The sequence below is a fragment of the Ipomoea triloba genome, chromosome 4 (genome assembly GCF_003576645.1).
Source record: "Ipomoea triloba cultivar NCNSP0323 chromosome 4, ASM357664v1".
In the NCBI taxonomy this organism is placed as follows: Eukaryota; Viridiplantae; Streptophyta; class Magnoliopsida; order Solanales; family Convolvulaceae; genus Ipomoea; species Ipomoea triloba.
Genome location: NC_044919.1, coordinates 16956756 through 16977297, shown reverse-complemented (window position 1 = coordinate 16977297; position 20542 = coordinate 16956756). Strand labels below are relative to the sequence as shown.

The window sequence follows — 20542 nt, the reverse complement described above, 5'->3', positions numbered from 1 at the left end:
GCTTTTTTTTTTTCTTCAGAACATCCTCGGTGGTCATCATAACATTATTGTGCATAACTGTTTTTAGTCATTCATCAATAAATATATACTTAAATGACATTAAAAATGACGTTATTAATATACCTACACAATAATAATGATGATAAAAAAGTAATAATGATTTATTAATTAAAATATTATAATTTACTCCGTATAAATTGCACATCATAAATTAAAATATTATAATGATTACATTTATGGCCAGCATATATGCACATACGTACTATTTATTATACTAAGGTAACTGTCATTAAATTGTGCGGGGTAACATTTTCCCATTAATGGTTAAATATTGCGAAAATAAAATTTAGTTGATTTTGAATCCATTCAAAGTGGAAAAGATAAAATAATTCCTAATTCAAATTTAAAATTAACTCATCAATTAAAGACGTTGAATTATTGTCAAGTAATATCTAACATCTAATCTAATAACAAATATAATACAAGCTAATCTTGTTAAGTCTTAGAGGATTGGTGTAGTAGGTAGAACATGATTTTTATATCAGAAAGTCAAGAATTCAAATTTTGTTTACACATTCTCGCTTGAATCCGTTGCATAGGCTCTTATTAGTGCGGTTTGTAAACTTTTACATAGAAATGAGGTTTACGCAATGTATAACCTTGAATTTTGGCTACAGATTTCCGTTGTAACAAAAAATTGACATTTGGTATAATATTATGGCATTAATTGTGTATTATATATATTGGCTTTACATAGATCTTTCTATTTTTATTATTCTTACTAGTATTTTGTACGCGCAATGCGCGAAAATTTATTCCCAATATTAAAACACTAATAAATACAAATAATTAGAATTTATAATTCGAATTATATATACACAAATAATATATGTATTTTATACACGCACATATATGATTTACCATTTATAGAAATTTAATTAAAATATAATCAACCATTAAATTAATTATATAATGATTTTAATAAAATGATAATTAAAGAATAGGAAAAGGATATGATAGATATATGTGTATGGTAATAATGGTGGAGTTAAAAAGTAACGGTGTTATAATGGTGTAAGGGTAATTTTGTATAACAAGAATGTAGTAGGGACAATTTTATATAATAACATTGAAGTGTACAACATTTAAAGTAAAATGTATACATTTATTAGCATACAATAAGAGGGACATAAATTAAGGATATAATCTTGATTGATACTTATTAGGCTTTTAGATTATTACTGCGCAATGCACGAATAAAACTTGACTAATGAATAAAAAATAACAAAAATATATGATAAAAATAAATGTAAACTATATATGTGGAATTATAGAATGCAGTTTTAATAATAAGAGATATTATTCTCGTACACTAACTTTCAAAAATATGTTAAATTTTCACTATAGTTGAAGTACTATTTTTATATAGATCGAGTAGAGTGTTTTGTACTACGTAAGATTATCTTTATTCATTGAACATTTTTTTTTCTTCAAAAGTGATATGTAATAGCTATAATAAGAACTTGTAATGTATCACATAATTTGTATCAATTAATAAAAGTAAAAATGAATTCTATCATGCATCATTCATCTTAATTTATCAAAATTTAGTCTTAAATTTTTGAATCAACCAATATTTTCACATCCTACAAGTTGGAATATAAGTATATTATATTTTAAATTTTTTTCATCAATATTGGTTTTAGATTCTTTGTAATATAAATATACTATTATAACGGCAATTATGGAGAATTGTTTTTCCATTAGAAGCGCAGCCATTAACGTAAACGGAAAATAAATATTACATTAAATTGATAACCATTCTAGTCATTAACATAAAAGGAAAAACATTGCATTAAATTAATAACGAATCATTCTTAAATTATTTTAACGGGTGTTAAGAAATTGAGTAATAATTTTCAAAAACATAACAGGGTAAATTTTGAAAATAATCGTAAGAAGTGCAATGAAGAAAACACAAAGTATAATCGAATGCGATCTATATTACCATTTACCAACACATTTCTTTAGGACATATAAAATCTCTTTTATAGTTGGACGTAATATAGTTAGGGGCTACATTAATCCATATAAATTTAAAAATTAAATTCTTTTAATTTGTAAAGGTAATTTTCTTAATTATAATTAATAAAATATAAAATATAATAAAAAATAAAATTATAAAATTAACAAAATATGTGTTCATACATATTTATATTTTTAAAAATGCATACATACATATACTTATGCACTATATTAATTAATCATATAAAATTAAAATTCTATGTTTTAATTTCTAAATTTAATTATATTAATTATAATATATCAATATAAATTATAATTATAGAAATTATATTATAGAATTTTCATACATACATATTAGTAAATATTATTTGTATATACACTGTATTACACAATTATATAAGTAAATGCATCTGATCAGCGTTTAAAATCACATATACAAAATTTAAAATTTATATTTTTTAATTTTAAGTATAATTTTCTTAGTTATTATTCATATTGTTAGAATTATAATATATATGAAATACGATGAGGAATAATTCAATTTAATTATGTAAATTTTTCTCTATAAATTTATCTAAATACATACATGATTAGAGATTATATTAATTATACACAATTTTAATTTTAATTTTAATTTTGTATGCTCTGATAATAGATACTTAATTGACCAAATATATGAAAATTCAAATATATTATTATATTGTACATATTAATATATTTTTATTTCATAATGTTTTTATTTAAATTCATAATAACAAAATTTTTTTCGTGTATCACACGGGTAAAACACTAGTATACTATTATAACTGCAATTATGGAGAATTATTTTTCCATTAGAAACCATTAACCTAGACGGAAAATAAATATTACATTAAATTGATAACCATTCTAGTCATTAACATATAAAAGGAAAAAAAATTGCATTAAATTAATAACGAATCATTCCTAAATTATTTTAACGGGTGTTAAGAAATTGAGTAATAATTTTCAAAAACATAACGGTGTACAATGAAAAAAACACGAAGTATAATCTTTGAATGCAATCTATATTACCAACACATTTTTCTAGGACATATAAAATCTCTTTTACAGTTGGACGTATCAAAGAAATGAAATGTTTCCCTAGACTTATTCAACACCATAAATATAGTCCTTGTTGTTACTGACTCAGTATGTTAAAAACATATCCAGAATATTTAATTTTGGTATAAATTTTGCCTAATATATATCTCAAAAAACATTTTGCCTAATATAAATAATTCACATATCCTTATCCATTGAGAGTGCATGCTAAGTCAAAGCATCAGTTTCTTTTGCACAATCCATTGCTACACTATCTTCCTAACCTTTTTTTTACACACAAAATTGTTGAAATTATTCATCACTACCTTATTATTATAGTTTTTTTACAAGTTTGATTTCCAGGGAAAAACAAAAGATGACAATCTCAAATCCAGTTTTTGAGTCGAAACTAACGTTGTATGTTCTGGTTTGCTGGATCCTTGCTGCCTTTGGTGGGCTGATGTTTGGTTATGATATCGGTATTTCAGGTAATGTTATTCATCTTTTTGATCTTCATATGTTTTTATGTTTTTTGTTTTTTTTGGGTATAGAATTGAGATTGTGAATATGCATGGTTGATAGGGGGAGTGAGCGGCATGGATGATTTTTTGATTAAATTTTTTCCAAGAGTGTATGAGAGGAAGAGTCATGCGAAGGAGAACAATTACTGCAAATACGATGATCAAATGTTGCAGCTCTTCACATCTTCACTTTATTTGGCTGCTTTGATTGCCAGTTTTGGGGCTTCAAAGGCTTGTAGCTATTTTGGGCGAAAACCCACCATCTTTATGGCTTCAATTCTCTTCATCATTGGTGCAGTGTTGAGTGCCCTTGCTGAGCATATGTGGATACTCATCTTGGGGAGGATTTTCTTTGGCATTGCAGTTGGATTTGGCAATGAGGTGCATTTTTTATTTCTATATATATATACATTTGGGGTGACAAGGGAAACCTGTATATATAATTGTGGGTGTATTGGGTAAACTCTTGTGGATGTACTAGGTAAATTCTAGCCAGTACATTCTAGCTCTGTGATTTTAATCGGCAAAAGATCATAAGTAGATAAATCAATCACCAATCTAGGTAGGTTGCTCATAGCTAATGAACTAAAACCAAGACAAGAGGGCTTGGATTTGAATTCATGACCTCCTTGTGGTTTAATTTCGTATCCCTAGCCATCTTGGCTGGGGTTACCCCTATGTATATGTTGTGGGAAACCTCACAGCCAAGACGGCTTGAATTGGTACTCATGATCTCTTTGTGGTTATAAGTTTGTATCCTTTGTATCATTAGTCATATTGGTTGGGTTATCCCTATAATATATATATATATATGGTGGGAAACCCTGCGGCCACTACCATGGTAAACTAAGCCTTGTGATCCTAGCCAGTAAAGAACTACAAGGAGATAAACCAGCTTTGGTTGTACTCCATATATAGTTGATTGGCTCAAACTAAGAGGGTTTGGATTCGAATCCGAACTAGTAACCTTATGATTATAAGTTTGTAGTAACATTATGATTATAAATTGTATTCTTAACCACCTTAGTTGGTTACCTATATATATATATATATTCTATATGTTTGAATGAAATATAATATAATATAATGTTATTTAATTATTCCAATTAATTTCCCTACTGTAGACCGTGCCATTGTTTTTGACGGAGGTAGCCCCGGTCCAACACAGAGGAGCAGTGAACATCCTCTTCCAGCTCTTTGTGACCATAGGCATCCTCATCGCCGGCCTCGTCAACTTCGCCACCTCCAAAATCCACCCCAACGGCTGGCGCTTCTCGTTGGGCCTGGCGGGCGTGCCGGCCTTGATCTTGGGGCTGGGCAGCCTCATCATCACGGAGACCCCCGCGAGCCTGTTGGAGAGGGGAAAGGTAGAGGAGGCTAGGGCGGCGCTCAAGAAGATTAGGGGCGTGGAGGGGGTGGAGCCGGAGTTTCAGGAGATGCTGGCCGGGTGCGAGAAGGCCCGCCAGGTGAAACGGCCGTTCAAGAAGCTGATGAAGAAAGAGAGCATGCCGCCGCTCATCATCGCGATCTCCATGCAGGTGTTTCAGCAGTTCACGGGGATCAATGCCATTATGTTCTACGCCCCGGTGCTCTTCCAGACTATGGGGTTCAAGGCCGATGGCTCGCTCATGTCCACCATCATCACCGGCCTCGTTAATGTTGGCAGTACCTTCGTCTCCATCTACGCCGTCGACAAGGTCGGACGCAGAAAGTTGCTCCTGCAAGCTTGTTGCCAGATGCTCATTTCTCAGGTACGTTGTATGTGTTGAGCATGAGCATAAATAATATACAAACAATCCAACTATCAGCTTAGACTTTTAGTTGAGATAGAGGTGTTTGCCAGAGATTTGTCCATGTAGAGCGAATCAAGCTCGGACTATAAACTTGACGCAGTAGTCTCACCTACCACCTCCCTTTAGACAGGCACAGGTTGAACGTGCCTTGTTATCTATATGTCCAGCTCACATGCTTCAATTGTATCTACTACACATATAGCTTAGAACAATTAAGAATATTTTTTTTGGTGTAGAATTTGGTGTTTTGGGTGAGAGAATATTACTATTATTTATGTTAATTTTGGATTTGAATTTGAACTACTGCAGCTTGCTATCGGGATAATTTTGTCGACGCACTTATCAGCGACGGGATCACTGAACAAGAAGCTAGCAGCAGCGGTGGTGGTACTAGTGTGCACCTACGTGATGTCGTTCGCCTGGTCATGGGGACCCTTGGGCTGGTTGATACCCAGCGAGACATTCCCCATGGAGACGCGAACCGGCGGCTTTGCCTTCGCCGTGAGCGCAAACATGATGTTCACCTTCCTCATCGCCCAAGCCTTCCTCTCAATGCTCTGTACCATGCAAGCTTCCATCTTCTTTTTCTTCTCCGCCTGGATCGTCACCATGGGGGTTTTTGTTATCTTCCTGTTGCCGGAGACCAAGGGGGTGCCCATTGATTCCATGGTGGATAGGGTCTGGAAACAGCATCCCGTGTGGAAGAGGTTCTTCGGCGACACACAAGAGTTATGATGGATGACCTTGCTTCATCATATCAATCCTTATTAATTTTCATGTAGTTTATATTTTAATAGTATTTATGTATACATGAACTCATATATAAAATTAATTTTTAAATTTAGTTTTGTGTTTTTTTTTTCTCAACTTTTGAGTGGGGATGGAAATCTAAATAGCCACCGTCTTGTGACTTTTGTCGGTGAGAGATCATAACGGGATTGGGTAAATCAACTATAAGTTATAGGTGAGTCAAATTTTTAATCTTGTAATTACAAGTTACTAATTTGGTCAACTTAGTTGGGTGTACATTTCTTCAACTTTAGACCGGCAGTGTATGTGCTTCTGTTTTGGCCTTGGCCATTCCACTCCTTGAGGTGGCCTCGTCAAGTGGGAAGTGCAAGGCTACCAATGTGGTGGCATCGTCATTCATATTTTAAAATGCATCTCTTAGCATTTAGATTATTTATAGTGTTTGTATATACCAAAGGCATTTGAAAAATGCATTTCCCTCAAAAAGTATATCTTTTAAAGATGCAATTTTAGTTAAAAAGTATTATGTGTAGTATTCAATCAAATAAGGCGTGTGTTGGTTTTATGACTACGAGGTAATCAGTCGGTAAGTCAATACAACCGTAATACAAGATCAGAATGTAAAAAATGGCATGAAAGTAGTATTTATTATTACAAGAGAGTGAAAAATCCAATCCTTTACAGTGACATAGAGGGGAATTTATACATACATAGGTTAGGTAAAAAAAAAAAAAAAAAAGGAAAAAATTGACAAAATTAGACTTAAGAAACCTTCCTAAACTAAGTTTGAATTTGTTTCCTAAGTTGTACGATCCTTTTCTTAATATTGGAGAAGAAAGTCCCGCCCAAAATCTGGAAAGAATCTTGAGGTATCATTCCTTATAATGTGTTCGCACTGCGGCCCGCCCTTTCTCTATTGATTGCCAACTAATTGCCTCCCGACCGCCTAGTGGGTGGTCCTAATGTGGTACCCTACTTATGTATCCATGTCCTTCACTGTCCTGTGGCTCACTAAACTGATGGCGCAGGAAAGTAACATGATATTGGTTGTCCCTTGGGTCGTGAGGGGTTCTTCCAGTTAAAAGTCCTCTTGAGTTTGATTATCCCTTTCTGAGTGCGTTCAATGACTTGTTCTAGGTGTTTGCGCCATAGGCCGTTAATTAGCCTGTTTGGGCCTTTGGCCAATTGCTCCCTCTTTTGCCAAAACTCACGCTCTTCTGTTTCAAGGAGGCGTGGCAAGGCTGAGTGCCGACTCCATTTTCAGGCCTTCAGTCGACCACTTGTTTCTACAAAGCTCTAACACTCCTTTTTCAAGGAGGCGCGACAAGGCTGAGCACTAACTCCCTTTTTCGGCCTATACCCAACCACTTGTTTCTATAGAGCACTCGCACTACTTTTTCGAGGAAGCGCGACAAGGTTGAGCACCAACTCCCTTTTTAGGCGTCTAGCTGACCAACTACTTCTATAGAGCTCTTACACTCCTTTTTCAAGGAGCCACGGCAAGGCTGAACCCTGACTCCCTTTTTAGGCTTCTAGCCAACCACCTACTTCTATAGAGCTCTCGCAGTCACTTTTCAAGGAGACACGATAAGGTTGAGCACCGATTCCTTTTTAGGCCTCCAACTGACCACTTGCTTCTACAGAGCTCTTACACTCCTTTTTCAAGGAGCTGCCACAAGGCTAAGCCCCGACTCCCTTTATAGAACTCCAGCCGACTATCCAATCTAGCTTATCACCTGGCCCGCCTTATAGCATAGTTAAGAGGGCTTTCCCGACCACCTTGTCAATATTTCAGTGTAACTATAAAACAACACCAAGGCCAGCCGACTAGCAGCGCATCACCCCGCCGCTACAAATCTGATAGTTATTTAATTTGGTATAATTTCTTTTCTCAAAACGTTATAAAAAGTTGTTTTGAATAGCTTTTTTATTTTAAGCATTTTGGAGTTGCAAAAAACTAATTAACCAAACACTTATATTGATTTTATAACCAAGTCAAAGAGCTAATAGTGGTCAAATAAGTCAAAATCGGTTGATGGGCTAACTATTTTACCAAACAGGACCAAAATGAAACTGAATGACAGATCTCACATATTGAGTGTAGATTGTCAAATGAAAAATGTAGTTGAATAATAATGATATTTTAGCGGTGCTGTAATGAAACTATATTGTATATAAAGTGCAACTGAATAACATGTCTCACATATTGAGTATATATTGTTAAATGAAATTGTAGTTAAATTAGAATGATATTGTACGTAGTGGTGTTGTAATGAAATTACAATATGTATAAAATAAAACTAAATAATAAGAGAGGATACTATATATATGGACCATAACAGAAGAATTTCCTGTCTACCATTATTAACGAAAAAAAAAAAACATAAAATGACGCCATTTTGACCATGGTCATCCATGTAGGCCAGTAAAATTTGCGCTCCTTATAAGTCTTCCCAATTTCATTTTTTCAATTCAAATGGGTATATATATCAAATTAATAACCTCTCACTTAAATAAACCAACCTACTTTGACCTCAGTGGAAGTTATATCATAAAATACCAACAATTTAAAAGCTTTTTTAAGCTAAATTTATATGCCACAGTAAAAGCCAACCTATAGTTACCTATGTTGAAAAATTCGCTAGGCTCGATTTGAATTTTTTTGTTTGAGTTAATACCACAAATGGTCCTTTAACTATTGGGGTAGTACTCCTTTTAGTTATCGACTTTCAATTCAATCACAAATGGTCCTCTGACTTTCAGTTTTGACCACAAATAGTCCTCTGTTAAAAGTGTTAAATTTAGGGGTATTATCGTCAAATTGATATACATAATGATCATAAAATAAAAATGTTTAGAATTTTCCACCAACAAGCATAATTGAAACAATTAACAAATATAAATACTCCTAAATAAAAGGAAAATACACCATATTCTCGTAATTATGCGTACAAAATGAAGATTTAATATTAGAGTTATTTGTTTTAATTTAACCAATAGATTGAAATGGAAGAAAATTTTTAAAAAACCTTGCTTCCATCATTTTCATGGTTGTTCATACATGGCCGATTAATAGTTTTCACTTTTCATTAATCAATCAAACATTTTGTTTGGGACATAACTGAAGGCTGCCACCGTTGAATTAATATAATTAATCAAGTACAAATTGCGAACATTAATCATGAATTTTTTTTAATTTGTTCATTTAGGTAATTTGTCACGTTTATTTTGTTTTTATATTTATTAACTTAATGTTTATTAATGTTTGAAATTAATTATGTTGTCATATAATTCTAAAAAAGAAGTAATCATAATAATATTAATCAATTTGGCGATATTACCCCTAGATTTAACACCTATTTAACAGAAATTTTAACAGAGAACTATTTGTGGTAAAAAATGAAAGTCAGATGACTATTTGTAGTCGAATTGAAAGTGGATGACTAAAAGTAGTACTAACCAGGACCATTTGTGGTATTAACTCTTTTTTTTTTTTTTTTTTCTTCACCAAATTGCTTGGAAAGACTCACAAAGGGTAAGGTGGTTTTGCATGTTTTTTCTCAGAGATGTCGTTCGCATACCAAAGTCTTCAACATTGTAGCGGACGGCAGACTAGAGACAGATGACAGAGGCCGACCGTTCGCAGTCGCAGACACAGACGCAGTCCACAGTTATAGCATTCACCGACCGGAATACAACAGATGACGGAGGTGACGGGCGGGCGTGGGCGACCGCATTTGGTCTGCGACGGCCTCTGCAACTGCGTTTGCGATTGCATTTACGACTCTGGTCTGCGTCTCTGCGATTTGAACTTTAAACAAAAAAATGAATTGCGTTACGCGGCCGGCTTGACTACTGTTTAGCGCAGTCTAAACGGCTGGCCGGCCTTCCTCAAGGCGTTCGGGTAGCGCTAGGCTCCGATTAATCTGCCAATTTTTGCAACATTGATAGTTATTAGAGATGACCTTCTATCTAGATAATATGTGAGCCCTAAGATGCATACACCAAAATTCGTTAAAAACTAACAGACATCCGTAGAGAGCAAAATTCATTGGAATATTTATTTATTTTTGTATGGCAACAATGTTTTCCAATTTCCAACCCTACAATTACTCTAGAAATCCCAAGACATGACGAAACATCTAAGCTAGAAAAACCAAGAAATTAAGTTAACGGCAGATTCATCATTATCCTCAAGCAAAGATAATGCAGATAAAAGCCGCAAAAACAGACTTTCCAAATGCTGCATATAAGGCGGCAGCCCCACCGGGAGAAGGCGCAGGCACCGCCACAGTCGGAAGGGGAGATTGTGAAGGAGCGGAGGCACGAACAACATTGATGTCCACCTTCTGGCCGGACTGGCAGTGGCCGGGGACGCCGCACAGGAAAAAGTGGTGGCCGCCGCTCTTGATGGTTATGGAGTCATTGCCGGTGGTGTAAGTTGCGATGGGGGATGAAGCGTTGCACGACTTGTACATAGCGTGAGTGACTTGCATCACGTTGTGGAACTGAGGATTGTACTCAAACACTGGGATAAAATGACAAACACTATCAACATTAGAATCGTGACTAATTAGCTAGGGTGCCAAAGAGTTACTCATCTCACTACTTTTTATTAAATTGTTAGTCGAACAAATTAAATTAAAGTTTATACAAAAAAAAAAAAATCCTAAGAGCAATGAATTGGTTTTTTAACAATTGGGAAGGTAGTTTTTTTTTTTTTTTTGAATTTTTTTTTTTTTGAAATTTTCTCAAAATCAAATTTTGGTAGTCAAAAAAAAAAAAGCAAAAAACAAAACAAAAGGTACATTATATGTGCTTAAAGTGGTCAAACACATTATGCTTAAATGACATGTAGTAACTCTTTCATATGGGAAATCATGAGACGAGTCTCACTGGAAGCAGTATATATTAGCTCTTTGTGCTTCAACGAGTTTAGTTAGTAAATTTTAAAAATGTCAGACATCAAAATTTCATTCCCGAGTCTCTGACATTGATTGTCCCATGTAGTGAAAGACAGCTGGGGAATAAGACTCGTAATATTTACTAGGAAAATCACAAATTTGCTCCATTAATTGTCAATGTAATCTCTAATTTTCAATTTCAAATAATTTAATCATTGAATTGTTTAAAATTTCATCAATTAAATCCTTTCGAGAGATTAAAATGGTTATTTCCTAATTTTAAAATTTTGTCAATTTGATCCTCGAATGATTTAATTGATGAAATTTTAAATAATTCAAAGGTTAAATTTGTTGAAGTTAAAAATTAAAGACGAAAATGATAACTTTCCCTATTTAGTACGGGGTAATTGTTAATGTTTTGTTGGTGCAGTGGTGGACTGGTGGAATGGGAATAGGATCCCACAACAACCATTATATTATATTATTTAGGGGCAATATGTTGGTTGGTCCATTGATCGGAGTATCGGACCACATCATCATGAATATTTGGCTCACATTACACATCAATCGATTGGATAGCTTTATTTGTTAGTTGTCTACCAAATTAAAGTATTTAGGAAACAAAAGTGTCCTTACACTCAAACTATAACAATAAATAAGAATACTTTTAAAAAATAACACTTGCGCTAAGAGAATTTTTAAAAAAGAATAAAAAGATGCAAATTTAAAAAAAAAAATTTAAATCAATTAAAGCATATCATACCAATAAAAAAAACAAATTAAGAGTGGTTGTGAAATATTCTACTCATAAATATTTTGAAGAAAAAAATAGTGTTATAAATGGGAGAATAATTGAAAAAGTCATCTAGATAGAAAAGCCAAGGTGCACCACATCTTTTACTAATACTTTGCGTCTTTGCCCATTGTCCATTGATAAAAATAAGATAAAGGAGTACTTTTTGTCGCAGGAAGATTGGTCAACATATTATAGAATTAAACACACGTTAAAAGGTGTTCACTAAAGTGAGTAAAATTTTGTCATTTGAATCACTTTTAAATAGTTAAAAGAAAAAGTGGTGATACATTCAAACTCATGTGTATGCACCAACATTCTTATTAGAAATATCGCTCACAAATAGAACTGATTGAAATTTAGATTAGTCACGTATATGGTCAAGTACAAATAATAATGTAGTATGAAAATCAAACTTAAACATTTTATTTCACATACTATAATTACTTTCTAATATTTATATTAATATGGAAAAATCATTGTTTTGGTCCTATTGTTCTACAATTGTCAATTTAGTCTCTAATTTTTAATTTGTTCAAATAGACCCTCTAATTATTTTAAATTCCGTCAATTAAATTCTCTAGCTACTATTTTGGTAACTAACGACTGAATGATGGGATAGTGACTATGGGACTTAATTGGAAAATTTTAAAACAACTAGAGGCTCAATTTGACCAAATTAAAAATTAGGGACTAAGCTGACGGGACCAAAACAATGATTTTCCTAATTAAAATTTTTGTTTAATTATATTTCAAACTCCGCTAACAGAAGAAAATAAAGTGCACAAGTCATTCAAACTATGTTTTAAAAAAAATATATATATATATTCATGATTCTTTAGAATGGATGGTAACAGAAGTGTCATTACACTAAGTAGTAGTTGGCCGTTATTCCATCTATGTTAGTATGCTTCAATTCCAAAAGCATGGGGCTAGCTAATAGTCTTGAAAATAGGTTTAAAAGTTAATTAAAGCCCTAGTAATTGGGAAGAACGAAGAGAAAAAAGGACTAATAAACGAGTTAACCAAGTAAAACAATGAAAACAATATATATAGATAGGCAAGATGCAAAGACTCGATCCAAAGGTAAGAGGAAGATCATGCATATATACCAACAACATCACCAATTTCAAAGGTGTTGGCAGCAGCCCATTGCTTGTAATCAACATTGCCAATCGTAGTCCAACCAGCACCACCTCCTACCTTGTACACACCTCCCATAGACACCTGCAAAAAGGATGCCAGAATGACGACCAACAATGTCTGCACCATATTCATGTTTAAGGTTGTTCTTGTGCTCCTTTTTGTTTTTCGTTGTGGAAGTGGAGAGCTTAATTAGGAGGGGGAGAGAAGAGAGAAAGACTAGATAGTCTTCTTTATTGTTTTGTCTTGGGAGAATATATGTATATATAAAGGCTTGGGAGTCCTCCAAGATATATATCTTTGATTCTTTGTGTTTGGACTTGGAATATTTATAGTCTTTTTAGAGTGAGGCTCCACCAATATAAAATGACTTTTGTGGTCCTAGGGTAGTGTCAGATCGAAATGGGATAAAATTAAATGGGTAAATTGTTTTCAAAAAAAAAAGAAAAAGAAGGTAAATTACAGATATGGTAAGAAATATAAATTAAATGGGCCATTTACAGAAATTTGGAAAACAGATATGGAAGGAAATTAAAGAGAATGGATAACAATTAGAAGATTTTTAAAGTTTGGGTAAAGTGTAAGTTTTTCTATTTATAATAAAAAAAACATAAATTTCTAATATTTACTCCATATATATGAAAGTAATTAATTTGTCATTATTGTATTAATTAATGTTTTTTAAGGAAAAATGGAATTTTAGTTATTCTTACTAGCGGTTTTAGTCCCTAACATTTTACCATTACAAAATACACCCTTAATTCTTTAGAAAAATTGCAGTTTTAATCTCTAGAACAACAAAACTTTTAAACTCTATTAAAATTTTACTTAATACATGGTATGTTAGTACTTTTTAATGTTTTTTTCATTAATTATAATCTTGTTTAGTCTCAATATTTCATTTATAAAATAAAAAATATGATTTCGACAAGGTCATGTACGGAAAAACATGGACGATGTGCCAGAATTGAAAAGAGAAAATTTAGTAAAAAATGTTGTCAAATCTCTATTTTGTAGATAAAATACTAAAATTGACAATGTTATAAAAAAACAAAGATAATAAAATTTTAAAATATTCATGTACTAAGTAAAATTTTAATAGAGTTTAATAGTTTTGTTGTTCTAGGGTTAAAAAAGCAACCTTTATCAAGAATTAGGGGTGTATGTTGTCATGATAAAAAGCTAAACACTAAAATCGCTAGCAATGAATAATTGAGGGACTAAATTTGTATTTTTGTCTTTTAAAAAAAAAATTGTACTGACAAAAGTTCCTTAAATGTGTGTTTTTTTAAGAACGTTTTCATACATATTTGAGTTAATATCATCTGGTCTTACGATTATAGTGGTTTTGTCACATTTAGTCCTTAACTTTCAAATTGACCATCTATGGTTCTTCAACTTTCAAATTATTACCAATCGTGATCCAAGTTAACCACACATGATCCTTCAACTATAACATTTTAACCACACATGACATTTCCAGAAAGTCCATGGATAGTTAAATTTTGAAAGATTGAAGGCCCATGCGTGGTAAACTTGGACCACGAATGATAAGAATTTGAAAGTCGAAAGACTACAAGTGATCAATTTGAAAGTTAAAGACTAAACGTGACAAAACCATTATATTCGGAGGATCCCATATGATATTAACTCTATATATTTTCTCAACTTTATCATATCTTTCATTCATATCAAAATTTAAAGACATTAACCCACTGTATCCTAATCGTTAAATTCATAAAATGTGAATCTCATAAGCAATCAAAATATTATCATCTATTAGCATGTTGTTACTTTAATGATTCGAATGCCGATTGACATGTATGAGTATGCGGGATATTCGAGAAACAATTACCTATGTGAGAGAGAAGTGCGTGTTGATTCAAAGTAGAATTCAACTGGGCTCAATTCTTTAGAAACTCTTGCAGAACCAGGAACGATGACCCACAACCAAAATGGGCACAATCATGAGAATAGAACGTGGTTGGAAGGTTCCTAACACTTTTAGAAATTTCTAACACTTTTGGTATCATTATAATCTAAATTTCAATGTTCCTAACATACGACAAACCCAAAACTATTTTAGAAAGAGTTAATTCCATTGTTTTCTTAGATTTATAGATGTCAGTCCATTTTTTTATCCATTTTCTTTCAAAACATCCCCGTTTGATCTTAGTATTAGTCTGGCAACACCATTTTTTATCATCCGTCAACAAAATCGTTTAAATGTCATTAAATACAAAGACATTTTAATTTGGTCTATTAAGTTATAAGTGTTAAGTCTTTTTGCTTCTTTGATCCTAGGTTTATGTGTCATTCTATTTTTAGTCCTTTTTTTTTTCTTCAAATAGTTGTAGTAATCAATTAATCTTTTTATATAAAACTTTTTTCAATGTATTTTTGCAAAAGTGAAAAACATTCTCTTTAAGAGAGAAATATGGACTTTTTGTTACATGTCACTTTTTTGTTCTTTTAAAATCCAGTTAATATTACTAAAATATCTCCGTCTAAAAAAATGAGGCATTATAGAATGGAGGCTCACAATTATGATTTACATAGTTTATGCTTATTCATTATTGCATATCTGTCATGATTTATTCCAACTTATTGTATCCGTAATGTACACTTTTTCAAACAGGAAAAATATCATCTTTATTTAATGAGTAATGCTATGTTTTCAAAAATGCTATTTTACTTGTACGGTAACTCCCTAATATTCACTAGAGTTAATAACGAATTTAGTCCTCGACTATCATCTTTACCAAATTAAGTTCTCAACTTTAAAAATCCTATCCAATTTCGTCTTCCTTTATCATCCTATGGTTGAAATTGGCTATCATTATACGGCTCAAATTGACGGGAGGACGAAATTGGGTAGAGTTTCAAAATTGAGGACTTAATTGGGTAAGGATGATAGTCGAGGACCAAATCGATAATTTCGATATAGTCAAGGGATCGGACCAAATCGATCATTTACTCTATTCACAATATAATGTATTATTACTCTAACAAAATTTTCTCATTTTCTTTTTATTTTTGTTTGATTATTATGTGAATTTTTTATTAATTGTTATGGAATTGACCAATTAATTAGTAATTAATGAAAATAAAAATTTTCTTATTATTTTTTAAAAAGCTTGCATCATTGAGTGGAAAAAATAATAATTTTTTCTATTATTTTTTTAATATATACATGATATGTATGTATGGCTTGATAATCAAGATAGACAGCAATATTGTTTATTAGGTATAGGAATAGATTTGGGACTATACAACTAAACATCAAGTGTAGGTTGAATGAAAGACTTGAAAGGAAAGTATGTCTTGCAGTATTGGTACCAAAGTTTTATGGTTTGAAAAAATATTATTGTTAGATTTTTTTTTTATTTTTTTTATTTTGGAGTGAGGAGGGTAACTCTCAATTACTATTAGGGGGCGGGGGGTGTGCACTGTCCCACATTATGATTCGATCTAGATCACATATAGTAATCTAACTTAGGTTATCCATAGTTGACAGGTTTAAACTAAGAAGGCCAATAGACCGCTCTCGTTGAGAGTCAAGATTTGTAACAAATGCATACTTTCAGATAGTGACTGGATGACTGCGAGTTTTGTGGCTAGTTCAAAAATAAAAAATTAAAAAGAGTGGGAACAAATACAGAATTGTAGAATGAAACAATTATATGATTTGTAATATTGTACTTCTCAATTATCAACAATAACACTGAATGCAAAACAAGTACGTGAATATACACGTTGACACAATCACCAGAACAATATAAGTTTCAATTTCTTGGTAGCGTGGTACGATTTTGGTTCGGTTCAGGTTCCAAATTAATAGTTCACAATTTCAAAAAATAATAAACTGAAATTACAATCTTTTAGGAAGGTTTCAGCTCCGATTCCGAAAACGATTGTTCCAATTTGAACTCAATCAAATTTGGTTGAATTTTTCATGCAATTTGATAGTGGGATGTTCAATGTCGCACTAATAACAAGCTTAATAGTTATTGTGATGGAAATTTTCCAGACTTGATGACACCATTGTCATTGGAGAAACATGTTGCATATGTGCATACTGTTACTATTTTTTTTTTTTAATAAGGAGTTAATATCAGCTGGGGTCCTATGAGTATAGTGACACTGCCATGTTTAGTACTCAACTTTCAGTTTAACCATTCGCTGTCCTTCGACTTTCAAATTTAACCACTCGTATGGTCCTTCAACTTTCAAGTTAACCACCTATGATCTTTCAACTTTCAAATTTTTAAGAATGTCCTAACTTTGCCCTTACTTAGACTAAAGTAAGGACCACCGATGGTTAAATTGAAAATTTAAGACTAAACGTGACGGTGCCACTATATTCGAAAGACCTCAACTGGTATGATATATTCAATCAACTGAGATTTGTACATGTGTTTAGTTTTTGAATTTTCAATGTTTGTGAGGATCAAGGGTTTTGTATTATGATATTATGGATGGAGATAATTTAGTATTTAGTGTGGTGCATAATGTTGATGAATTGACAATTTCATGTAGATGTAAAATATTTGACAAGGTGATGAGGTTTTTGTGTAGACATATTTTTTGTAGTTTTTAAAGACTTTGATTTTTTTTATTATATTCCTTTGAAATATCTAGTTAATTAGTTGGTGGAGTACTAAGAATGCATCTTTAAGTCGTACATTTAACATTGGTGGTGTTTTCTGATCAATGTGAAGGCTGTTATAGAAAACCTTACTGACAATCGGAAATACAAGAAACTGGAAAACGAAAGCAAAACAAAAATACAACGAAATATAATCCACGTAGGATTAAACAATTACTTGCGATGAAGATACCACGCTGGGTTGAGTGGCCTTGGAAGAAGGAAGGTGAACTGTATGGACTTCGGGGTGGTTGGAAGCACGAGTCGTGTTGTCACTATCCTTAAAACCTTATTTGCCGCTTCCCGAGGTGCTGGAACGTTGCGGCCTAGGCTTCCCAGGATAAAACGTGCTACGATCCGCCGTTTGTGCACTCAAACTTAGACCCGACGAACTAAACCGTGGGAAGAACGCAGATGGCTTGAAGGAAATATGAGCAGGATTTTGAGGAGAAAACCAGTGTATTCGTGTGTTCTTAGTGTGTGTATATCAAACCTGCTGCTCACAACGAATATGTAGTGAAGGATGGGATCATTGCATTAAATCTGGCATTTAATTCCCATTTGTAACCTCCACCCATTAGCAACCTATTTACACCCACTATTAATCCATTTTTTTTCAAGAAATAAACTCTGAAATAAAGATTGGAATTAATGACACTAACTTCGAAATATTAAGAGTTATTTCTGAACGGATCCAGTAGGTGAACGGTCGCAAACGAGAGGTCACCAGAGTCGCTTCTCGAGACATCGTTCATATCTGCGTACCTTCGAGACATAGCTCGTGCCGCGAGACGTCAAGAAGTGCTAGCTTCGAGACATCACACTGCATCGAGACATCAAATTGGTCCGCGAGACATCGAATGCGCGCGCCGATCCGGGGCTGCGCGATATCGCCCTTGTAAGAGACTTGGTTCGAGACATTGAACTACCTCTCGAGAGGTCAGTTCATTTGATGTCTCGAACGAGAGATCAGTTCGATCTCATGTGGTCTGAGATGGAAAACTCGTTCGAAAATATGGCATAACTTAGCTCGCAAGGCCAGCCACTTTTCGGACGACATTCGTGCCCGCAGGTGCCGGCGCACACGAGTTCAAGCCTTTCGAACTCAACTTTGGAATTTGATTTGCACCCCCCCTGCGCGCGAGAGAGAGCATCTATGCTATACAAGTTAAATAGTCATGAAAGACTCTTGTATATATATAGTGGTGCAAAAGTTCATTCCAAATCAATGTGGGACAAAGCTACATAAGCTTTCCACACTTGAATTCCACCTCAAATGGGTCTACTTTGAGAATCAATTTCTCATTCACCCATTATCCATTTTGAGCGTATAATATATCGATTTCTTCGTCTAAGAACGAAGAACCCGAATCCACTTTGACCCGACCCAAAATCGGAAGTGGACCCACAGATATTTATACCACAAAATGGCCACTTAAAATGCCATTTTAGTGCAATTTTCCAACAAAGGCATGGACGAACAGAAGACATTATTGAAAACTTTATGGTCAGATATCCATCCACTGTTGTATTAGTGTTGTTGAGTCTTAATATGGATAGTTTACAAGACTTTTATCATGTGATTAAAGAGCATAAAGGCATGCTTCTTTCTAACCAAGGGGTTCTTATCCCACAGTTGGTAAGAGGCCAGTCATTAAGTCCTTTTGTGGATCGTCTGGACCTTCTGAAGTTATTGTTCTCCCTCCAAGACAAGCAAAGCATAAGGGCTCATTGGCTTGAGATAAATAATTTCTACTCACTGTTGTCAATTGTCATGTCGATTATTGCACTTCATACCTAGATTAACTGCACATATATCTTATTTTGTGAAACTATTATTGTTTTTTTTTTTTTAAGGTAAACGTAGCTATTCCATTAATTCATAACATAAAACGTTTATATCAATGATCAATGAAATGGTAAACCATTCATTACCGTCAGACATAGAAACAACTTTTCTAACTATGCTATAGAAAACTTGAATCGCAGACTGTTTCATAACTAGGAAGCTATGTTCCTTCCGGGAACTTAAAGCTTCATCAAAGATCTGGGTCTTCATCATCATTCATTTTTGCTCGCCCATGATAAGATCAACACTTGCCAAAACCAAACTAAACGATTTATGCTAATGAAAATGAAAAGCTGAAAGTAACGAGAGAAAATGCTCGTGAAAGTAACGAGAGGAAAAAGAGGAAAAATGCTCGTGAAAGTAACGAGAGGAAACACAATAATAGAGAAAATAAAAAGTGGGTAAAGTCAAAGTAGGGTTGGGAGTTCAAGACTACCAACACAAACCCCAATACCTACCTACTATTATTTTATTCAAAGGGAGAGAAAACTGAAGAAGATCTGTGGCGGTAGTTGGAGGCGGACGGAGCTGCGATGGTGGTTGGAGCGGAAGAAGAGCGAGAGCAAACGTAGAAGGTGACCAAAACCGCCCGCTCAAAGCTCCATTAGAGTTCCGGCCGGAGGCCGGCGGTGGAAGCCAAAATTTCCATGAATAGTTTAGGTGTAGAAATCTGACGATTGTTCCTCATTGTCGCCCTCTTTTTTTTTTTTTTGTTACTCAAATCTAAGTTTTTAAAACATGCGAATTTTAAAGTTTTATCTATTTTTTTTGTTTGGTGTTTAATATATTTGGATTACTGTTGTTTACTATTTGACTTTGACTCTTTGAGAAGTACAGTTGTACACGAGTTGGATTTACTGTCGTTATTACATTTAACAAGAACGATGCACAATTAGCAAGTAATCAGTGCACCATTGGAATGAAATCGTTGCACTAGTAGTAAAAGTTGCTTGCAATATGTTCTAGATATAGATTTTTCCTTTCACATTCTGTTAGGAATCATTGTACTTCAACTTTAATGATGTTATGATTTATGAATAATGTATTAAGACTT

The 20542-nt window shown here is 33.4% G+C and overlaps 2 protein-coding genes across 2 annotated transcripts; one reads left to right on the top strand and one right to left on the bottom strand.

Moving 5' to 3' along the window:
• Positions 1-3408: 3408 nt before the first annotated feature.
• LOC116015892 (sugar transport protein 8-like) lies at positions 3409-6136 on the top strand. Its single transcript, XM_031256058.1, has 4 exons — positions 3409-3575; positions 3670-3989; positions 4733-5359; positions 5711-6136. Exons 1-4 carry the CDS (start codon positions 3464-3466, stop codon positions 6134-6136), a joined length of 1485 nt encoding a protein of 494 aa, XP_031111918.1. The 5' UTR covers positions 3409-3463.
• A 4050-nt stretch (positions 6137-10186) lies between these two features.
• Positions 10187-13276, bottom strand: LOC116017386 (mavicyanin-like). Its single transcript, XM_031257965.1, has 2 exons — positions 12961-13276; positions 10187-10679 (listed from the first exon to the last, which is right to left on the bottom strand). Exons 1-2 carry the CDS (start codon positions 13124-13126, stop codon positions 10345-10347), a joined length of 501 nt encoding a protein of 166 aa, XP_031113825.1. The 5' UTR covers positions 13127-13276; the 3' UTR covers positions 10187-10344.
• Between the last annotated feature and the right edge of the window lie 7266 nt (positions 13277-20542).

Coding starts and splice junctions, on each gene's coding strand:
- LOC116015892 (XM_031256058.1), top strand. CDS start 3,464: ATGACAATCTCAAATCCAGTTTTTGAGTCGAAACTAACGTTGTATGTT. Junction 3,990..4,732: donor CAGTTGGATTTGGCAATGAG/GTGCATTTTTTA, acceptor TCCCTACTGTAG/ACCGTGCCATTGTTTTTGAC. Junction 5,360..5,710: donor GCCAGATGCTCATTTCTCAG/GTACGTTGTATG, acceptor GAACTACTGCAG/CTTGCTATCGGGATAATTTT.
- LOC116017386 (XM_031257965.1), bottom strand. CDS start 13,126: ATGAATATGGTGCAGACATTGTTGGTCGTCATTCTGGCATCCTTTTTG. Junction 10,680..12,960: donor TGAAATTGGTGATGTTGTTG/GTATATATGCAT, acceptor ATTTTATCCCAG/TGTTTGAGTACAATCCTCAG.